This window comes from Meleagris gallopavo, chromosome 22, assembly GCF_905368555.1.
Source record: "Meleagris gallopavo chromosome 22, MGAL_WU_HG_1.1, whole genome shotgun sequence".
Classification (NCBI taxonomy): domain Eukaryota; kingdom Metazoa; phylum Chordata; class Aves; order Galliformes; family Phasianidae; genus Meleagris; species Meleagris gallopavo.
Genome location: NC_139425.1, coordinates 554,467 through 576,583, shown reverse-complemented (window position 1 = coordinate 576,583; position 22,117 = coordinate 554,467). Strand labels below are relative to the sequence as shown.

The following is a 22,117-nucleotide window of genomic DNA, read 5'->3' as shown; positions in this document are numbered from 1 at the left end:
CTAACTAAGCCCAGCCCCTCGGCCTGAGACTTTTTTCTCCTTAAAGTGCAGTGGCAATGTGCCCTGCACTTTCCTCTCCCTGTACAGAAGTAAAACAAACCCTGGGATTCTCCCAAAGCACAGGTCACACCCTGAACACCAGGTGACAGATTGTGCTCCTCCCTCCGCCACTGTTAAACACAGAGCACACAAATGACTCTTAAAACTTGCACAGTTTATTGTGCTCTTTGCCATGCCACATGGGGCAGCCCAGAGCAGCCCTGCCTTCGTGATCTCTGGCCCGGGGCTGCAGTATGGGGTGGGCTGAGCTGGACTCACAGTAACACCCCCGGCAAAAGCGCTAACAGCAGTGCAGTAAGGCAAAATTTTTAACTATTAAAAAAAACACAAGATTTGATAATAAAATTGCATGGGGAGGGCCTGGGCATGTCGGTCTCTCCATTGCTCTGGGCCAGACAGTTCTGTTTCCATGCTGACAAACCACCAGCCCTTCCACCTTTTTTCTTGGGACGAGCGGGGAGCAGCAGCCGCTCTCTGCCCCAGCACTGCAGAAGGCTTTCAACACTATGGTTAATGACTCCCAGTGCCACATGCAACCAGCAGAGCCCTGGGGATTCCCTCGGTGGGTCACATTCATGGAGTCAGCAGCAGCAGAAGCTCTGGAGAAAAGGTCTGAACTCAGGGAAAGCAGCAGGGCAGCTGAAGGGCAGCATGTTACAGAGCCTTCCGCACACAGCAACAAGATGCCATCACTGTATGTGCAAGAGTGTAACCTGCAGAGTGACTATCCTGTATCGTTAAGCTGCTGTGAAACACCTGGATCCGTAACAGTGGAGTCCAAGGCACCTTCTGAATTTGGTCTGTGGGGAGATTTTGACACCTCCTGGTCCCCAGCCCAGGCAGGCAGTTTGCTTGTTTCATATCTGTGCTGCTGCCCCAAGCTATCACAACAGTGTAGTGCAAGCCCTGCATTGCCAAGCTTTGTTAACATACAGAAATAAGGAGCAGTAGGAGACTACCTGCACAGCAGCGTTTCTTCTTCTGTGACCCTGCCATGTTTCTGTGCAGCTCCTCACAGCGAAGCATCCATACAACAGGATAGAGCAGTTACCCATTACCCACACTGTAGCAGGAGACTATCTGCGCAGTAGTGTTTCTTCCTCTGAGATCCTGTTGTGATTCTCTGCAGCTCCTCACAAGGGAGCATCTATTCATAATGGGATAGAACACTTACACACTACCCCCCCCCCCCGGCTCCTGCTTTCCTCTAGTTCCAGTTCTCAGTAGTGGTGTGAGCACCAAGAGCTCTCACAGCAGCAGCTCCTCCTTCCAACAGTTCATCCATCCTTGCTCACCTACTTGCTTCAAAAACTGCCCCTGTGCCAGAGCACACGGTTTTTCCAGAATCCACAACAGCAGGCAGGCCTTTGGCACACGCACCCGGATGTTCTCGTGTCAAACAGGAGCATTACCAGTAAAAGCTGTGACAGGGAAATTTCCAGGAGAAGCAAACATTTTCAAGAAGCAGTGACGTAAACAGTTAATGGTCTGAGCAGTTTCTGGTCCAGAGATTGAGCCCTGTTTTTAGCTCAAATGCTTGCTCCAGTTCCTGCTGGACTGCCCAGAGTTGATGGCTGAGGTCTCAGTAAAAAGCACAGCTGAAGGAAGAAGGGAGATTCTCCAGTGAAGGTTCTACTTGCAGCTCTTAGCCTGCACTGCATCCACTGCTGCAGAGGGTACTCCCAGAAGAACCTCAGCCCATTCTTTCAGTAGGTATCATCCCCGAAGCCAGACCTCATCCAGGGAACCTTCCCCACCCACCCCATACACACCGAGCTTCACATGTTCCTTAAAGTAGTCCATGGCCTAAGAAACAGTGGATTCAACCCTTACTTCAAGACAAGCATGGCCTCTGTCCCATCTTGCTTTGTCAAATGAAGTCCATGAGTGAGGTAGTACTCCCGCCGGAGGAAGGCATAGAAGTAATCTGAGATGAGCAGGATCTGCAGAAGTGAGATGATCAGACACATCAGTGATGTAACAAACGGGGACATGTTTGTGACAAAGGGGTTTAAGAAATTCCTAGGCTGTTCACCACAAGGCTCTGTGATCCTGTGAACACTTCTTAGCCACTGCCTCACTGCACAAAACAAGGGAGACTTTAATTTATCTAATTATTTTACTACCAGTGTGCTTTCACAGATACCTCACCTACAGAGACAGTAGTTCCATAAACTGTCCAAAATGTATGACAAAAGCAGGTCCATCTGTGCTGCAGCTTTACAGTCTGCCCCTAAGCCTCACCACAGGACTCCTTCCATGCAAATGCTGTCATGCAGCTCAACCCAAACGCTCCAAGTCTCCTGCTGCAGACTGCAGTTAAGTACTTTTTAATTGTGGTTGTTTTTCTGTTGCCATTTCTACTCAGGAAGGATAAGAATCTTCCAGGCAGCAGCAGAAATACCACAGCTTCAGAGGTTAGCCTCAGCAAACAGAAGTTTTAACAGTCTAATGATCTACACCAGGCTAAGGGCTGAAGGGAAGAACTAAAAGTCAAGGCTACGGCTTGTGGAACACTATCTAGGAGCATCACTAGCAAAGAGCAGCTCCACCATTTTCTGCCTCTCTGCTGTACTGTCCTCTCCGTGAGGCAGACAATCCTGCATGTACTCATGGACAGCTGGCTGAACATGAGCCAGCAGCGTGCCCAGGTGGCCAAGTAGGCCAATGGCATCCTGACTTGTGTCAGAAATAGCACAGCCAGCAGGAGTGGGAGGTGATCGACCCTCTGTACTCAGCTCTGGTGGGGTCACACCTCAAGCACTGTGCTCACTGTTGGGCCCTTCACTGCAAGAAAAACCTGGAGTGTGTCCAGAGAAGGGCAGTGAAGCTGTGAGAGGTCTGGAGCAAAAGTGTTATGGGGAGCAGCTGAGGGAGCTGGGATCGTTCAGTCTGGAGAAGAGGAGGCTCAGGGAGAGGTTGTAGTAAGGAGAGAGTCGGCCTCTGCTCCCAGATAACTTGTGATGGGATGAGAAGTAATGGGCTTAGTTGCACCAGGGGAGGGCCAGATTGGATATTTGGAAGAATTTATTCAGAAAGAGCGATCAGACACTGGAACAGACTGCCGAGGGAGGTGGTAGAGTTGCTGTCCCAGGAGGTTTACTAGAAAAGCGTATACGTGGCACTGCGGGACATGGCTTAGTGGGCATGGCAGGGATGGGTTGACACTGGGCTAGATTATCTTAGAGGTCTTTTCCAACCTTCAGGATTTTATGATTCTAACTGACCTGATGATTGATCAGTAATGCCATTTGTCATTCAGTCTCCCATAGTGCAACCCTTCCTCTCCATCTGAAAATTAGCATCACACAACCAGAGAGGGAAACCTCTTCAGTGTCAAATCAATTTCCATCCTAACGTCTAGCTGCCATTAGCACATTGCTTGAGAGTGATACACCTGGGGAACTCACACTGGGGAGAGCTTCACCTGCAGTACGCTGCAGTGCTAAGAGGATGGAGGAAGGCATACAGTCAGACTGCCAGCCAGAGCCTGCTTAAGCTACTGTTAAAGGCAGCTGCCTGTCTTTAAGGTTCAGTGGCAAAAAGGGAGGATATGGAGAATGGTGTGAAATCCAAGGGAGAGAGAAAAGGGCTGCACACTGCTGGGCTCAGAGAGGAAAGTTGGAAGGAGAACAGAGAAGGGTAGTGGTGCTCACGGAAGAGGGTGAACAGCAGAGCTTATTTTGTCTGCTTGTTCTGCTTTACGCTATGATTGACTACATGAGATGCTCTATTAATACAGTTGATTTTGTTTTCAATTAAGTATTTCTGCAGATGTTTTAATGGGAAAGGAAGGAACTGGGATTGGCAGGGATGAAGGCTAGTTCTTTCTCACAAGTAAATCAGGAGAGAGACTTTTGCTCTGTCTGCATTGGCAACAAAGCACAAGATCTTGCAGGACCTGCTATGATTTTCTCAGGTAGGAAATATAATCCTTTTAGGTCAAATGACATGGAAGTTTTACCATTCCTTTCATTCCTCAGCAAGGCACGGTTAGAGAGCTAATGAATCACTACAGTTTCCTAAGAGCCCTTCTTATTAGCATCTCCATCTCCGCCTTCCAGGTTGGATGTGGCTCTGGGCAGCCTGGTCTAGTCGTTGGCAATCCTGCCCATGGCAGCGAAGTTGAAACTAGATGATCATCACGGTCCTTTTCAACGCAGGTCATTCTATGATTCTATGATCTCTGTTCTCATTCCACTCACTCTTCTTGCTTTTACAGGAACAGAGAGTTTTATAGCACAGTGTTCACTGCCATTTAACAAGGAGTTGGGAGATTTTCAGTCTCTGGCAAAACTGCTCCTTTTGTTTTAGAAGACGTAAGAGACACAGATAAATGTGAATGGCTGAGGTGCATAAAAAAATCAACTTTAAAATGAAGTGAACATTCTCCTCATCCATATGTAAAAATGTTCCAGGACGTGGGGAGTATCTGCAGCCCATAACAACTAGCAGAGAAGAGGAGGGACTTAAAAAAAAAGTCATAGCAGCTGCATGTATCAGACCTCATCCTCTAGGATTGCTAAGCTCTGTTTTTCCCGAGGCCAGTGGAAGTCACACAACTAGAAGGGCTCAGCCCTGAGAGAAGGAGGGAGAGCAAGTCTTGCCATGACCGAGGCCCTGCACATGCCCAAAGCCCTACATTTCAGTGAGGTGAAAAACTGGTGCCGTGCCCCAGTGTTTGAGCAGTTCTCATTTGTCTGCTGTGGGGTTCTGTTGCTGTTGCCCTATACTATTTTCCATTTTCCCTTCTCTATTCTCTTCATCACAAGTGCTATTTACCCTGCCATACTGAAATGTTTTTCCTTTGCTATCAAACATTGGACTGTGTAAGTTGCAGCGTATTAAGCTGTAGTTTAAATACCACATGAATTCTCTCCTGTTAGTGTGCCAGAAGGTGAGGACTAGGCAGATTTCAGCCAGAACAGAGAGAGAAGCAGGAATCTGCTATGCAGGATTATAAGGGGTGCAAAGAGCAGGCACATCCTGCAGAATTATTCACTTGTTTCCTTCACTCTACTAACCTGCCCTATGTTGAAAGTCAATGTGATGGCGTAATAAAAATTGGAATTGGCACTTCCTGCAAAAATCCAGAGATGCCACAATACGGGGAACAGGAGGGAGCAGGCGATGAGCATACACGACAGGATGAAGATGTTCCGAAGGACTGCAAAAGAAAAAAAAAAAAGCTGTTAACATTATGCATTATTGAATTGCCATGCTCATGCAACAAGCAAGGGCATTTCGGCTATCTGCGGTGGGAAGAGGCACTTGCCAACACACACTTCCCTCCAATAATCAATCTTTTACAGTTAGAGTAACTCCCTGGGAAGCTTTTATAAGACATTCTCTTTAAAATAAACTATTCTGCCTTTTACTTGACTGTGGCCCCTTCGTTTGTACCTCTTTCCTTCTAGGTTCTGCACTTCCAAAGATCAACTCTTCCATTGAGGACTTCTGTTTTTTTCGTGTCTACACTACAGACAGCATCTAGTAGTTTGGAGAAGGGTCTTTCCATCAGCATCAAGATTCAGAAAACAGAGCAAGCCAATCCCTAGCCTCATCAAGCTGACTACCTAGAGAAAAAGTGAATCCACGGACTAAAGGAAAAAGACATACTGTCTCAGGAGAAGGTAAGAAAATTAAAGCACCATCAAGGAAAACATTCATATAGGTCTGAGAAGCCTTTGGGAGGCAGAAGTGCGACCAGAATCCATTAGTCTGTATGAGGATGTATGTATCAAAAGGCCAACAGGCAAGCACAACTTTGTCTAAAAGAGCTAGGAACTACTAAGCCAGAAGAGATTTTGTTTTCTGTATTGTTTATCCTGGCAATTGTCTTGCTGTGCTTGTCTATAGCTCAGCCAACGTCCCTGAAGTTAACAAAAAGAATCCCGATCATTCTGCAGCTGAAGGGAGCTATCTGACATTTGATGAGCACTGCCACACCCAAATCTGTTCACATCTATCTTTTCAAACTTCTTGTTCCATAGTTCTATTCACTCACTGTGGGATGGGAGCACGTGACAGGTGACTGTCCCTCTCACGCTCATACTCCCCTTCTTTTATATGCTTGGAACATGCAGCTCACTTAAGCTGAATTAGGATTTCCCAGAAGTGTACCACCTCACATGGCTGCAACATGCTCAGGGCTAGCCTAGGGCTTCCTGCCCTAATTTATTACAGCTGCTTTGGCCTTAGCTTTCATTAGTCTGAAACCAATGGAGCATCTGGTCTCCAAGTCAGACAATGCCCCACTTACTCCCTACTACTGATGCTACAGAAGACGAGCATAGAACCCAACAGACCCAAACTACTGCGGTCTCTTGATTCCTGATTATGCCTCCTGCCACCAGGCAGACTGGCTGCCTTACACCAACCTGACTCTGTTTAGAGAAGGCTGCAGGGCAGACTGACAGCGCTGGTGAAAGCTGTTTGTTTAAGCTGACTTTGGCAAGTAACACCAGGAAAACACATTTATAAAGTGCTTGCAGAAGAACTACACTTGGCAGGCTTGCAGCAGGTTCTACATTCAGAGTTTGAAAATCATCAGGTAGCTCTCTGGTGACTTGCAGAAATAAAGAGGTTTCTCATGAAACCTTAAAAAAAAAAAGACAAATTCATCTGAAGTAATTCAGTTACTTTAACTTGAAGCAAACAAGCACATGTAAACCAAAGAACTGCTGCAAGGTGTGGGACTGTATGTAAGGCCTGGAGACTCATCAGTTGCAGGAGCAGCAGTCAAATTACATACCCTTAGATAGGCAGCATGAATGTACTTTACACAAGTCACATCCTTTATACAGGACTGTAAGAGGTTCTTACAAAAATATCTTAATTGAGAACAACTTAGAGAGAAGGAGAAGGTAACGTACAAGTGAAAATTCCTTCTGTGACTTCTTTCAACCCTAGTCCCAAACATAAGTTAGAGAATTTATCACCAGCAATCAAGGTTTCCTCCACAGAGCCCAAGGAGGCTACAAGAACCTACAGGTTTGGATTTAGTTTAGTGGTGGCAGTTACTGGACAGACAGCTTTCCATTCCGGAGGAGAACAATCAAGCACAAAGAACTTACATCTGTAAAGGTGGCTCCAGACTGGGAGGAAGGCCATATACAGTGCAACATCTCCCACTGTGGGATAGGACTTGAAGATAGAAATGATTGCAAGCTGGACAAACATGAAGAACACAGGGTGTTCCCTAGAACAGAAAGACAAAAGGGTTAAAAGGATGCAGTAGGTTCTCTGGAATGGATAAAGATCAGCAAGAGCACAAACATACTGTGGGGTCAGGCTCTACAGACCCTGTCGTTCTCTGCAAGCAAGCCTCTCAGTGCTGGGTGGAACAGACTGAGTTGCTCTGCAGGGAAGCAGCACAAGAAGATGCACATTTTCCCAGCTGCAGAAGCCTGTTAGAAAATGCAGCCCCTTCCCCCCAGTTCCCCTACAGCACTCCAAGCATCTTGATTTCAGGCCATATGCAGACATTTTCTTATACTGAATTTGCAAGAGAAAGTCATGTGTTACTGCCTGTGGCCACAGGCTACTTTTAGCTTTCCACACACATAAGGAGCAGGACAGGGTTCCAGCAGGGGCAGGAGTGACTGCTGTCTCCACAGACACCTGACATGGTTTAGCAAAATGGTATTTCCCTCTCCAAATCTAAGTGCATATTACTAAGACAGCAACGAGGCTTTCCAAGGCTGTACAAGGATACAGCAGTAGTAGGTTTCTCAGCCACAGCCTAGGTGAGAAGGGACTTTGTGTGTTTTTCAGTCCAACCTGCTCCTCAGAGCAAGGTCAATGCTGACTTCAGGCCGGACTGCTTAGGGCTTTGTTCAGTGAGACTTAGAAAACCTCCAAGGAGGGTTTCCAAGCCACAGGTTCCTACTCCAATCTGTGACTGCTGCCAAAGTGATAAACTTCTCCTTATATCCAGTTAGAATCTCCCTTCTTTCAATTTATGACCATTGTCTTCTGCTGTACACCTCTGCAAAAGATTCTATCTCCTCAGAAACTTCCTCTTAGGCACTGAAAGGCTGCTATCAGACATTCCCTAAGACTTTCATTCTGCAGAAGCTCTGTTCCTAAAGAAGCTCTGTCCCTCAGTTCCTTTCTACCCTCCAGCCCACTGACCATCTTTGTGATCCTTCACTGGACTTGCTCAAGCTGTCAACATTTCTTCTTCTACTGAGAAGCTGAAAACTAGAGGCAGTATTCTAGATGGAGTTTACCAAGCACAACCTCCTGTTGATACATGGCTTAACAAGAGGTATTTCCCCTTCCATTCCATCACAGAATAATATTTTAGAGGGAAAGAGTAAAACTTTGGGAAATGAGAAAAATAGGCTCCATTAAAAAAACCCCTTTTCATGCTCATAGATTCAGACTGCGATGTCAGCCTTATAGCCACTCACTGCACAACTGTGAGAATCAGAAAGCTAATGAAGAAACATACTTACTTTAGCTTTACTGCCAGGGGAATGGTGTAGAAGAACACATTGATTTGAAACACACATACAAAGAAGAGACTAAAGTGTTCAAACATCTCTGCAAAGAAGTACCAGAAAAGGCCAATATTGGGTGTCAGATCTGGAACAGAAAGGCTGAAATTGAAAAAGAAATGTAATTTTTAATTGGCTGTTCTTCATATAATTGCTTCTGTAACATTAATTCAGTGTTGGGTGGTACTGAAAGGAGGACCTACATTTTAATGCTGTGGAAAAGAAACCAAAGAGGTGAAAATCTGGAGACAAAAGGGATTAACCCTTTCCTATGCCGCAGCAGGATTTAAACCACTCATGAGCAGATGTTACTCCAGAGATGAAAACTCCACAACTACAGCAGCTCAATAAAAAATCCATTTCCAATCTAATCAGTGGAAAACATCTCCTATCTTCTCTAATCTTGCTGTTGCTTAATTAACAGAATCTGGCTAATGGCAAGCCTTCTCCACACATACTTTTCGTGTGTTGCCAGTAAAATCACAGATCACATATTCCTTAGGGCAGGGAGCAGGACACGAGTGTGATGCACATGGAGCAAAATAAAAATAGTAAGAATTCTTATACTTACATAAACCCGTAAACAGATGGGATAAAATCCCACGAGTTGAGGAGGAAGAAAGAGAGGCAGATGATCACCACCAGGCTGCACAGGTACAAGGCTGCATACTGCATGGTGAAGAGCCAGAAGCTTTTACTTTTCGGTTTTATTGGTATGAACTGACGCTGAAAATAAAACACAAGGAGGCAAATCTTCCTCATCAGTTGGAAAGCCCCAAGAAAGCCCAAGAGTTCAGAACATCATTTGAAACTGATGGAAGAAAGCATCAAACACTGGCACTGCTGCGCTGAGACGAGCAGCTTTCAAGCACAATGTGCTCTCCAATTAAGTCCTATTTCCAGAGCTGTGCTTGAAATTCAAGTGGCTAGCCTGGCAGTTTCTGCTGAGTTTCTGCTTTTACGTGTCTACAATATGGTACCACTGCCAGCTTTTTCCTCCATGAGCCTTCATTGACTGAGGTGACCAAGAGGCATGCTGCATGACCAACTGTCCTGTGATGTCAGCTCCCACCATATGCACTGTGCTCACATTCTGCTGAAATTAGGGAAAGAGGAGAGCTGATGGGTTCCTAAGCACAACAGAGCCACTGTAAAAGGTTGTTCGTTGAAGACAACTGCTACAGTCCTGCCACTGCCACATACCCTGAAAGATGAGCAACAAGCCCTTGTCACACAACATGACACACAGGTATCTCACTCCAAAAGATCTAAAGTCCCAGCTGCATTTATAAAGACAAGTATGCACACGGGGTGGATGCCTGGGAACTACTCCGCTTTCTCCACCTCCAAGGCACTGATGCCACTTTTCCATTTGGCACTGGGGTTTGCACTGGCAGGAGATGCACTGGCCAACTCTAACTGGCACGGGCTCTGGGGAAAGCATGCTCTGTTTCCTCAGTTAGAGTGCATTTAACACAATTTGCTGGAACAATCTAAGCAAATTTACCAAGGATTTTTGGCAGCACAGATGGGAAAGTACTGGAGAAAAGCTATTTAATTCTGTACAAAGAATTCACAAAACATCATTTACAAATGTAGATAAAAGAACACACACGAGTCTGCTCCCCTTTAAAGTCAGTCACAAATCACTCATTCAAACACCAAAGCACTTGTTGCTGCTTGCAGACACAACACTTGTACTTTTCTACTGCCATGAGGAAACACAGCTCACACTGAATTTAGAAAAAACGGTAGCAACATATAAAATAAATGCTCCTGAAAATTAACTGAAAAGCACCATTGGCTCTGCTGAAATTCTAGTCTTGCAAAGAGTAGCAAAAATCAAATTCCTGAAAAAAGTAAGAGATTGTCAGGAAAAGGGAATGGACAAAATTGAGCCTCCATCCCTTTCTGAAGCTCAGAGACTTCAGAACAGGTTGTGATGAACTCATAAAGATTAGCTAAAAAAAATCAAGTACCAAGACTGGTACTAACTTAACAGCAGGACTTCCAGATGGCAAAAATAATCAAAATGATCACCAAGTGATCTGTGAATGTGAGATAAGAGTCTTCTGCCAGTAGTTACAGCCTCTCCTTAACCCCACATCAGGATCAGACCAGCAAATTATCAGTGCTCATTAATTCTGACTCTCTGTTAACTCTCTGTTTACAACATCACCAAAAGAGCTAAGAGAGAGACTGGGGGAAGTATGCAGGCAAAGTGGTTAGATGGATCCACTGGCTAGCTAATGGCTGCCTCAGCTTTAAACCCTGCCCATGCCTACAGATGTGCCCATCAGTCTCCTGCTGGAGTGGCTGTGCCTGGAGCAGTGTCTGTTGAGCTGCTGTGCACCTATAAGTGACCAAGGTCAGCCCTGTGAGAGTTCACCCTCAGCCCTGTTAATGGGGAGGAAGAACACACAAGGAAAACCAGCTGCTTGCACAAGCACATCTTTTGACTTAAATGAAAAATTTCTGAGTTTGAGTTTTTTGAACACACAACTCTTCATTCAAATGCAATGAGCCATGTCAAAGGAAATTCTCCAGGCCTAAAATCCTTGTTGCTATTCATGTGACAAAGAGTAGCACATACTTCAGGCAAGCCACAGACTACTTTCCACTTCTTTTTCTATACATACAGACATCCCCATTAAGGCTTTAAACTTAAACTCTCAGTAGTGTGAGGAGAGAGTTACTTTTTCTAAGGCTCTCCTTCCAACACAAAAAACTGCAGCTGCACACCTACAGTAAGACAGCAGAGATCAACAGTTAGAAATCATCTACCTGCAGAAGGTAAAGGAGTGCTGGAGCAAACAACGTGATGGGGTAGAGTGACTGGTATGTTGCCAGGGCCAAGAACACAGCACTGAGGAAGGCACTACCTACAAAGAGAAGAAAATAAATTTATTTGTAAGGGATATTTAACACAAACAGATTTGCAGATAGGAAATCCAAATGGGAAGAAATGCATAACCCTCTGCAATGGCTTATAAATATCAGAACACTTCATGAAGGCTAGCAGAATGTGTGCTGGAGAGTGGATTTTTATCTACATTTTGAACAATGATGTGTATGAGTAAGAACCACTGATTGGTTTCTATCTCCTATAATTCACAAACAGAAGGAGATTCATGTAATTCAGTCTACATATAAGTCTACATTTAGGTCACACTGGCTGCTGTTTATCTGTGGGAATGCATTCACTTAAGTCATATCTGCAAGAAACAGCTCTTTGGTGTGTGCCAGTGAGCATGCTCGATGCCCTCATCATCAGAATGTGTCAGAGACCTCAGCAAAGCTCTGTGAAAGAGTGCAGTGAAAGTCTGCAGCTGAAGGGACATTGGCCCTGTTTTACAGATACCAAAACACACAGAGACACAGAAAGAATTGGCACAGGTTTCCCAAGTGGTCTTAAAACTAGCAGTGTCTTTACCAAGGAAGGTTTCTTTGAGGTGTGACAGGTGGAGCTAACTGCTGAATGTGCTCAGTGCCCAACTGCCAATGCCAGAAACCAAGTCCAAAAGGCCCCAGGTACACAACAGAGAATACAAGCACCCAGTGCAGTAGCCGGGTTATAGCTTTCCAATTTGGAACACTTTATGAAAGATATCTGTAAAAATGTAGCCTGGAAAACAAGAACTTGGACTCAGTGTGTTGGGCTAATTGTCAGCCTGTGCCCACTCACTGACATCAAGCACTCAGTAAGCCTTTCTCTGCTTCCACCTTGCAAAAACATAGCATCACCTGGCAATGAATTGCCTCTGCTCTACAGTTCTAGCTTCCTAGACACAAACCACCCAATTAATAATTTTAAATTATTTTTTATTAAACTCAGTACTTTATTGTTAAATTTTGCATACATCTAAAGAAATCTGTCATAATCTGATATTCTCCCTTCGCCCAGCTTAAACACTAGAGGCTGCCACACTCCCAGTGATGGAGGAGACACGAGGGACAGCAACTACAGGTCTGTATATGACACAACTCTAAGTCCTACAGTATCAGTGAACTAAAAATCAGGTTAACTAAGTGGATCCCACACATTCACTTCTGGAAATGCTTCTAAATGGAAACCCCTCCTGCCTCAATTACTTAATAAATGGAGGAAATCTTTCTTTTGGAAATACTCCTAATAACAATCTAGCAGTTTCCTCTGTGATGTCTGGTTCTGGGCACTTCTGGAGACCACAAAAGAGATCAGATCCACTTTTCATGTGACCCTAATGTAGTCCTAAAACTTATGTGCCTAGTACAAATTACATATGCTAAAATACGTTAGCACTGAAGGATCACAAAAGAAACAGAAGCCTCACGTAACACTCTGGTACAAAATGAAAGAGCCATTCTGCCATGATCTGTTCAATGGGGCTAGCACGAGTCTTCGGTTACCGTTTCGGCCTCCCCAAAGCTCAGTTAGCTGATTTCAAACCAAGGTTACATTTCTAAGCAGAAGCCAAGCAGTTGCAGGTTTTCAAATACAAGCTCATGGTGTACATGCTGTAGGTGCATACTCACATACAAAATAAAGAGTAGCAGAGTATTACATGCTTCTATGCACAGACAGATTTTTTCACAAACAGAAAACCATGTGAAATCATCCAGGAAACTGGGTAGGTTTTTAGAAGAGAAACTTCTAGTTAGACTGAGATGAAGGGAAGTTTTGATTTATAGTACTTTGGGCTCTTGTGACTTCAGGTAGAACTGAGACACTGCTCCCACCAGGACCTGATGTGTCCCACACACATATCTGTAGCAATTATTTTTGTAAAATTCTACATTGATGTTATTTCCACTGCTTTTCTCATCATTACAGAAAGATATAAAGAAATGCTTTTTGTTTATTGGGTTACCTCTTATTGTAGCCAAAATGAAGAACGCAATGACAGTATTGCTGATGGCACAGGTGGACTTTGCCACACAAGACATCACAGTGTAGGGGTTTAACAGATAGCTGAAAAGGGACAAAGCTCAAGTTACATTCATATCATTCAAAGGAGGTAATTAAAGAGATATTCAAACGAAAACCAGATGCAGTTTGCAATTTCTTTTTGTTTATTTACATGCTATGGGTTCCTCTCATCACCAAACTAACTCAGGTGAACAGGTGGTTCCACTTGGAGCAAAACCCAGATCTCTGCAGTGCAGCCTGAGGCACAATGGCCACAGAGGGCACGCTGGAAAAAAAGGAGATGGGAAAATTTCTAAAATGCCAAATTCTGTCTTGTGAAATGACTACCAAAAACATTCCTTGCTTTTCGGAAAGACTGCGCATTTATCCAGCAGACCCAGAACCACTGGATCTGAAGCCTTCTGCTTTTCACAGTTTCTGGCTCTGAGAAATTAACAGAAGGAAGAAGAAAGCAAGACGGACACAAATCCTTCTGGTGCATGACCAGGGAGTTTCCCTCAAACCGTTTGCACCCATGCACTCCCAGCCTGGCAGAGCAATCACGTAGGTTCACCATGGCATAATCAGAGCACAAAAGCTGCCAGCCTTGAAATCTGGCCCATTTTAACTGCAGTTACAGAAAGACAGTGAGCCCTGAACGTCTTTACCTTCCAGAATGCAGCTGCACTTTAAGGATGCCAGCTTCTTCTGGGAGTGGTTTATACAGTGTTCTCCATTAGCTCGGCTCAAAGCCCAGAAACATGCTTGGAAGGCTTAGCAATACAATAAGCAAGATAATGGGATGCTCCCCCTTCGTAACAACTATATCAGTCACAATAAAAAGCGGACAAGGCTGATGACTTCCTAATTGTCTTCTCACATAAACCTTACTCCTACCCCTGAGTGCCAGCTTGCCTTTTGCCCGTGTTCCCAGGGACAGACAGGCCACAGCAAAAAGTGTGATTTAGTAACAGCTTTGCTATGAGAACATGCACCAATGTGATGGACAAATACAGAGCAGCCTGCAGTTTACAAATGTGAAAGGCAGAACTCTACCTTTCTCACCCTGGAAAATTTACAACATTTGTATAAGAAAAAATAACTTTTCTTACGGAAAACTCTCTTTGACACAGAAAATTTAAGACAATGATTTACTTAGGCCAAAACCCTAATGAAAAAAAATCTTTTATATTATATTATATATCTTGCTTGTATATTATGTATTTTAATTGAAGCTTTCTGAGATCAGAGCACATTTAGAATACAAAGGAACACCAACACATAGCATTACTAAACTGACAACCTGGGAAGTCTTTGAATATTATATACAATTCTGGGAAATATAACTTGAAATCTTAGAACACATCTGGTTCGAGTGCAGCCAAACTCTCCTGACTGAAAAGACATCTGAGATTTTGGCACAGAATCAGCTCTGACTATACCAGTGTACTGACAAAATAAATGGGAAGTCACCGATGGAGATACAATGACTCACGCTGCTGAGTGGACTGAGTAAACCCGTTTGTTGGCGCCATGCATTCAGGAAAGCATTCACTTTAAAATCAAGTATCTGGGAATTTTATGAGGAATAGGAAATGCAAGATTTTACGAGAAAAAAAAATCTTCAGCAAATGTGGAAGTCCTGAATATGAAAAAAAATTCCACGGAGAGCAGAAGAATCAAAGCAGCCCACTGCAATTGGAAAGAAACAATACTTACACCAGTGCTACCTTGAGGGGGATGTAGTGCATTTCCATGGGCGTCCGGATGAGCTCAGCCACATCTGGTGCATATTTATCCAGCTCTATTAGGAGCTTTTGCTTTTTGAACTGAACAAGGGAGAATGACCAAAGACTGTCTGGTGAGGAAAGTAATTGTTTCATACTACTTAGGATTTCCAGTACTACAGAACATACGTGAGTTGACTTTGTAAACTCACTGTTCAACACACAAGCCCCAGAGAAACCAAGACACAGAACTGTGCCATCCTCATTGTTTCGAAGATAGATATCTCTATGTCAGACCTCCTTCAGAGATCCCAAACCTCTCTCTGTAATATACCTTGTCTTTTGATACTCTTGATGGAGACAAAGGAGGAATCTGAATTATGAGCTTACTGAACTATGTCGTGGTGAAACAAAAGGAGAGGGATACTGACAATAAATTCTCAACAAGTGAAATAACTCACACGGGTTTTTTACATGTCAGCAGTTCTATCGTGTTATTTCTTCAACCTTGGAGGACAAAATAACAGGCACTGAGCTGGATAGGAGACCACACAGTGCTGTGGAAAATGCAGCCTCCTTGCTCACGTTAGTGCTCTACCACTGCCCCTCTGGGACGACAGGGAGCACAGCACTGCTTACACAATTAGAGGAAGCTGGGAGAAATCATTCACCCCAAAAATAGATAAGACAAAAATACGATAGAATAATACATAAGAGAACAAGTCATGTTGGGTATCGAACTTTCATCTTGCCCTGCAGAACGACATATGTATCCTCAGCATCCTTTGAAAATTTTGTCCTTCCCTTACACTTCTCCAGTCTGTCTATTAACTCATGCTGAGTGTAAACACAAGCCGTGTTTTATCTTGAAGGCAAGTTCATTTTCCAGCTACAAAATGTATGGAAGATTGTGCCACAGGTTGGATAAATCAATAGTTCAGCAATGAAATTCTGCACACTTCAAACTGCTGCAACAACCAAAGGTGAATTTTCAGAACATGTTTTACATTCTGACACCCCTCTTGGGTATCACGACCCCGGAGAGATCAACATTTCTTTGGATATTGTATTCTGATGAATTTTTAAATTATTTTAATTCCTTTCAGATTAACAAATCAATACTGCAGCAATCATCATTCATGTACTGTGCAATAGCTATGGAAACTAATTTGCTTCACCCTAAAATATGCACACAACAGAATTTAAAGTACTTTAGCTGGTTTACCACATTCAGTCCCTGTGTTGTTTTTTTTTTTTTTAATATATCAAATGGATGTGCTCAGATTTACTGCTAAGTAAGTAAATCTGCTTGGTAACAAGGACTGGTTGATACTGCATCCTATGGCACAAGTTCTCTCTGGCACAAGATATTTGGACTTCTTTGGAGAAGAGGACCTGCAACACTGGCAAGTCAGCTTACCACAACTTTGTTGTAGTCCTGGATGGCCAAGTAAAGGGCGACAGCTGTTAGTACATCCGTTATCTAAAAAAACAAGTTAAGTAAAACAAGAAAAACATAGTGGACACCTCTGCAAACTTGAGTAAAGGCTCTGATCTGACTGATTAATGAACAAACAAGCTTTAAAAATGCCAACTAGCTTGCTGATCTGTATGCTGTATTCACACACCACCAATGAAGACAGAACCATGGGATGTATCAAAGATATTAATATTTGCAGAACAACAGAATGGGGAATTGCAGGGATAATAGAAAATTAATCGGTGTTATCAGGGCATGGGCAACACCAGGACAGTGCCCAGCTGGCTAAATCCACCTGCCATTAACCCAGCATGACAGTGCCTTTAGCTGAGGCAGTTCCTGCACTTCACAGGAAGCAGTAGTGAAGAATTGGTGTAAGCACAACCCAGATGGCTGCTAGCCCTGTTAGAGACCTGCCAGTGGGGAGCTGGGGAGAGTGGCTCCACCAGGTGGTATGTGCAGCCAGCTATATGATTTCTGTCCTCCTGAATTACACAGAACTCACAGATCAGCTTACAACAAGGAACATTTGGATTACTGAGCCATCTCTGTTCTCTTTACGGCCCTGGAGTTCAGCAGTGGGTTTTAATGAGAAACGTGGCAACACAGGGATTGACCTGTAAGAGGTAAACTTTGAAATCTGAAACCAAATGTCAACGTCCTGTCCCACTGAGGGGATATTTAATTAGCCAAGAACTATCAAACAAACGAAAAAGAAGAAAAAAAAGAATTTGTAGAGCACGGGAAAAGCCTGAACTTCGGTTTGTACATGCAAAGCTGCCTTTATAATCAAACGGTGAGGTCAGCAGGAATTTGGACTACAGGGAGCCTGAAGGTCCCTCATTCTTTCAGGAGTAAAAGGAAAGTCACGCTCAGCGTTTCACAGAATGGGACCCTGCAAGAGAAACCTGCCAGGAGCACTCACCATGAAGACCAATTCAGCATATTCAATCAGGAAGTGAAAGAGATATATTATCAGTGGGGTCTAAGAGAGAGCAGAAGAGAAATCCATGTCAAATAGTGCACAGCTCCATTTGGACAAACCAACCCGAAATTCGAGGAGAAAAACAAAGCAGCGCTGTGAGAGACTGCAAAAGCTGACCTTCCTCAGCCTCTCCCCCAAGCTGTTACTTTGGAGTGAAGTGATAATCAAACCACAATTTACTGAATCTTTTTCTTTGCAAAGTTCTCAATACATTTTATGAAACACACATCAACGTGGAAAATTATATTCTATTCCAAACTTTCAATTCTAGTAGCACGGCGGTAGAGCTACAACAGAACTATAGAAAGAAAGCTTTCAGAAAATCTTCTTTTTTTTTTTTTTTCCTAGAGAATCTCTTTTTTTCAGGTTGTTTGCATGTCTTTTGAAAGCATTTCCTACACAGCTGGTCACCCTGCTCAGCCTGTTGGTTAGGCGAGCTATTTATGGAGTAAAAAGAAACCATGTGAAAACAAAGCAGTGGTCCTGTTATTCTCATACCCCCATAGTTCCAGGGTAAGTGGGGGAGCAGGGTTCTGAATTATTCCTTTGACAGAAAAGTTTAAGGTATTATGTTCACATGGTGTAAAATTTAGTCTTCACTGTGAGAAAATATAATTCTTTTAAAATACTTTTAACATAATGTGATGGTATAACTAAGCATTCATAAATACTTCATGGTCTGGGAGAAAATTGTTTCAGAAAGAATTTATTGAAAAGAAACAAATTTTCAGAGACACCCAAAGCGTGAGACACATGTAGGTGACACTACGTGTAAGCGTACGCTCATATCAGTAATGCCATTCAAAGGACAAAAGCCTCTGGAGGAACATTCCAAAATGAGGAATAAACAAGCTGCATGACTGCGCTCAAACCCAAGATGCTGCTATTCAGCAGAATTGCACTGCAGAGCTGTATCTCCCTGCTCCTGCCTCTACTCACAGGAACTGTGGATGTGAACAAAGCATTTTATTTCTTAGAGATTTCCCCTACTCTGGACGCTCCTTACACACCACAGGTACCACAGTGTCTATCATTTGCTCTCAGCAGTTGTTCTGGGAACTATGATCTGCATTTCCTCACTGTGCTGGTCACTGCGTGGAACTCTTGCATAGACACAACTCCCTATTTTCTGAAATCTTTGGGACAAGATAAGTCCATCATCTTTTGCCAATCCACATGCAATAAGACAAAGAAATGTGCTGCTGGAATATCGTTTTAAAACAAATCATGCATACCAACCTCATGAAAAATAGCTCCAGAATACGGTGAGACCCCTAAATCCAGCAGAGCTAATCCTTCAACCACTGAAACATAAAAAAAAAAATCTGCATTAGAATCCCACAGTGCTGGAAGAGAAAAAAATCTGGTGGCAATAAAATTATAGTTTTCAAAACACTTATCCTCATAAAAATCTCACACTGAATCACCATCTGAACAGGAGACACAGAATCTCACACAAGCAACCATCAGCTAGAATCGATTGCTTTCTAATACAGTCCTGCCATTTGTTTCAGACAAATCGAGATGTTATAGACAAAATGTTTTGCAGTTATCTGTATTTATAAATCACATGTATTTACTGATTTTAAGTCACCTATTGTGTGACACGTGGTATCTACACTGGAGAAATAATTCTGACTGAAAACTTGGAAGAGTAGAAGAGTTCAGGTGGAAGAGACTTACAGTTATCATCGAGTTCAACAGCCTGATCCCTTGTGCTGGGCCCGTCAGGGAGGGGTTTGCTGCTCCCAGCAGCCATGCAGCACTGCGCTCTGCACTTGCCACTAGAACAGTGCTGATACAGCACTGGCATTTTGTTCTTGTCGAGCAGCACTGGCACAGCATCAACTCCACAGCTCCGAAAGCTAGCAGGCCGGGGGTGAGCAAAAGGTGGGGAGGAGACATTGCTGGGGCACTGACCTCAACTGAAGGGATATCACACATTGTGTGATGCCACACACAGTGACAGGAGCTAGGAAAGGGAAGAAGGGGGGCTCTCATTAAGAAAATGTCTGTCCACCTGAACAGCCACTATGCACACTGAGGACCTGGTTCCCAAGATATGGTTGAACTTAGCTTGCTGACTGGGAAATAGAGAACAGAGCACACTGCTGGCTCCTGCTGTGCGTGCTGCCACTAGTGCCCCCAGCCCCTTCCTGCTGAGCTGCTCCAGCCACTGGCTCCCAGGCCATGCCTATGTCCTCACTGCTCTGTCCCCATTGCACAACATAGCATTTCCCTTTGCCAAATGTCATGCTGCTGGTGACTGCCCAATGCTCCCACCTATCCACATCCCCTGCAAGGCCTCTCGTCCCTCCAGGGAGCCAGTAACCTCCCAGTTCAGTGCCATCAGCAGCCGTGCTGAGGATGCACTCCACACCCAGGTCACTGACAGAACTGTTTGAATAAGACTGACCCTAAAGCTGGGCCCAGAGGACAGCGCTAGTGACCGGCCACAGGCAGCTGCAGCCCCATTGCCAACGGCCCTCAGAGCTCTACCACAGAGCCAGCTCATCACCCAGTGCAGCACGGAGCCGTTTGTCACACAGTTGGACAATCTGTCAAAAGATGCCGGGAGGGACAGCAACAAAGGCCTCGCTGAAATCCAGAGAAACTGCCTCCACTGCCCCCCCTTCAACCACTGAGCAGGTGACCTTGTCATGGAAGGAGACCAAATTACAAGGCAGGACTTCCCCTTCATGAGCAGCTGCAGACTGTGCCTGATACCAGCTTTGTTCTTTAAGTGCCTTCAGTATCGCCCAGGACAGTCTTCTCCATCGCTTCTCCCTGGACTGACAGGTCTGGAGGGCCCTGCTCTTCCCTCGTGTCCTTCTGGTGGGTGGGTGTGATGGGGGCTGTCTTTGGCCACAGGCCTCACAATCCCAATACCTTTGGTAAATTGCTGGGAGAAGTTCCACAGTAACACCCCTCACCGCTCTGGGCTCACTCCTAGCAGGCCCCACAGACTTCCGAACATTCTGCTGATACAAGTGCACCCTTTCAGTCATCACAGATGGAAAGCCACTGTTTCCACAGCATTAAATGCCTCCACCTTTTCCTCATGCCTACTTGTTAAGTGACCGTCTTCATCGAGTATCAGTCCAGTGCTTTCTTTAGATCTCATCTTGCTGCTGACACACATAAAAAGAGCCTTTTCTCTTGTCTGACACCACGCTGGCCAACATTAACTCAAGCTGAGCTTTGTTTTTCCTCATTTTCTCTCTGCAGATGTGAACTCTCTACTGTCTCTGTGAAGCCAAACTTTCTTCCAGAAGTTGTATACTTTCTCTTCCTGCCTTGTTCCAGGAGCTCCCCGTTCAGCCAGGCAGCCCTCTGCCCCACCTGCCTGTCACACAGTGGATGGCCTGTTTTTAAAAGGTGGTTCTTGAGAGGCATTCAGTTCTGGTGGGCACCTGGACCCTCAAGAGTGGATTCCCAGTGTACGCTGATAACTAGCTCCCTGAGAGGCTTACAGTGCAATTTGAACTACACTTCTTCATTATACGTAGAGGCCTCAAATGAACAAAACTAGATGGAGAAATGAAACAGATTATAGGAAGCACCAAGAGGCTTTTGGATCAGTGTATGCTCGAGAAGCAGATTCCATTTCTCTCCTCCAGCCCAGGCCCCTCACATAGGGCTCCTTCTTGGCTGGAGGCACAATCTGATGCTCTAAGGTGGGATTTAGAAGGAATCCATTGCTGCAAGAGGGGAGCTGTGTTTTGAACCTATGAAGAGCCTTACAGACCTGCATTCACGCTTTTTGGCCTTTATTACGCTGTGCCGCTGTATGCTGCCCCAAACCTGCAGGTAATTTCACCTGCATGGTACCTGGATATTATCTCCCATAGGGCAGACTTTATGCTTTGCGCGGGGCTCAGATGCCGTGATGATGCATGTCACAGAAAAGCCTTGGTTACATCGCAGCTCGGTCTTCGGACAGGGTTTGGATCCGGAGTTCGTAACAAGGAGAGGCCACGAGTGAACTCAGAGAACGGAACAGCGAGCAGCAATGCCGGAACGGCCCGGTTCACGGCACGGCACGGCGCGGCGCCCACACGGTCACAGCGCAACGGAGGCGACCCGGTCACAACTGCTGGCGCTCTCCCATCCCCTCCCTGCCCACGCAGGGCCGCCCCAGCCCCGCTCCGGCAGCCGCCCGCCTGCCGGCCTCGGCCCGTCAGCCGCCCGCGGAGCCCGGCGCGGAGCCTCACCTCGCTTCCAGGCGTTCAGTGGCGACGCCACCTCGACCCGCTCGGCGATGAGGGCGGCGAAGCTGGAGCGATACAGCGCGGCCCGCACCGTCACGGCCGCCAGGACCACCAGCACCAAGGGAGCCGCCATCCTCGCGGGCAGACGCCGGCCCGCCGCCGGCTGTAGTTCGCGGGCGGCGCCGTAGAACGGGGCGGCAATGCGGGGCCCGGCCGGGCAGACTACGCTTCCCAGAAGGCCCCGCGACGCCGCCGCCGCTCC

General features: G+C 45.2%; 1 protein-coding gene across 2 annotated transcripts; it reads right to left on the bottom strand.

The window, feature by feature from the left end:
• Positions 1-193: 193 nt before the first annotated feature.
• On the bottom strand, positions 194-22,095 carry PIGU (phosphatidylinositol glycan anchor biosynthesis class U). 2 transcript variants are annotated; one of them, XM_085241595.1, is made up of 13 exons: positions 21,859-22,095; positions 18,884-18,948; positions 17,585-17,644; positions 16,600-16,662; positions 15,172-15,281; positions 13,415-13,515; positions 11,349-11,446; positions 9,136-9,290; positions 8,523-8,666; positions 7,137-7,261; positions 5,085-5,227; positions 1,894-2,003; positions 194-1,658 (listed from the first exon to the last, which is right to left on the bottom strand). In XM_085241595.1, the coding sequence occupies exons 1-13, from the start codon at positions 21,986-21,988 to the stop codon at positions 1,643-1,645; spliced, it is 1,320 nt and encodes a 439-aa protein (XP_085097721.1). In that variant the 5' UTR covers positions 21,989-22,095; the 3' UTR covers positions 194-1,642. The 2 variants fall into 2 exon arrangements, with proteins under 2 accessions (XP_085097721.1, XP_085097722.1); XM_085241596.1 differs by having other exon boundaries at positions 194-2,003; positions 21,859-22,094.
• Between the last annotated feature and the right edge of the window lie 22 nt (positions 22,096-22,117).

What these genes read in the sequence shown, in the direction of transcription:
- PIGU (XM_085241595.1), bottom strand. Translation starts at nt 21,988, where the DNA reads ATGGCGGCTCCCTTGGTGCTGGTGGTCCTGGCGGCCGTGACGGTGCGG. An exon ending in CCCCTCAAGGTAGCACTGGT is followed by an intron (nt 13,516 to 15,171) that starts GTAAGTATTGTT and finishes GTCCCTTTTCAG; the next exon opens with CTATCTGTTAAACCCCTACA. An exon ending in CCATCTGTTTACGGGTTTAT is followed by an intron (nt 8,667 to 9,135) that starts GTAAGTATAAGA and finishes TTTCAATTTCAG; the next exon opens with CCTTTCTGTTCCAGATCTGA.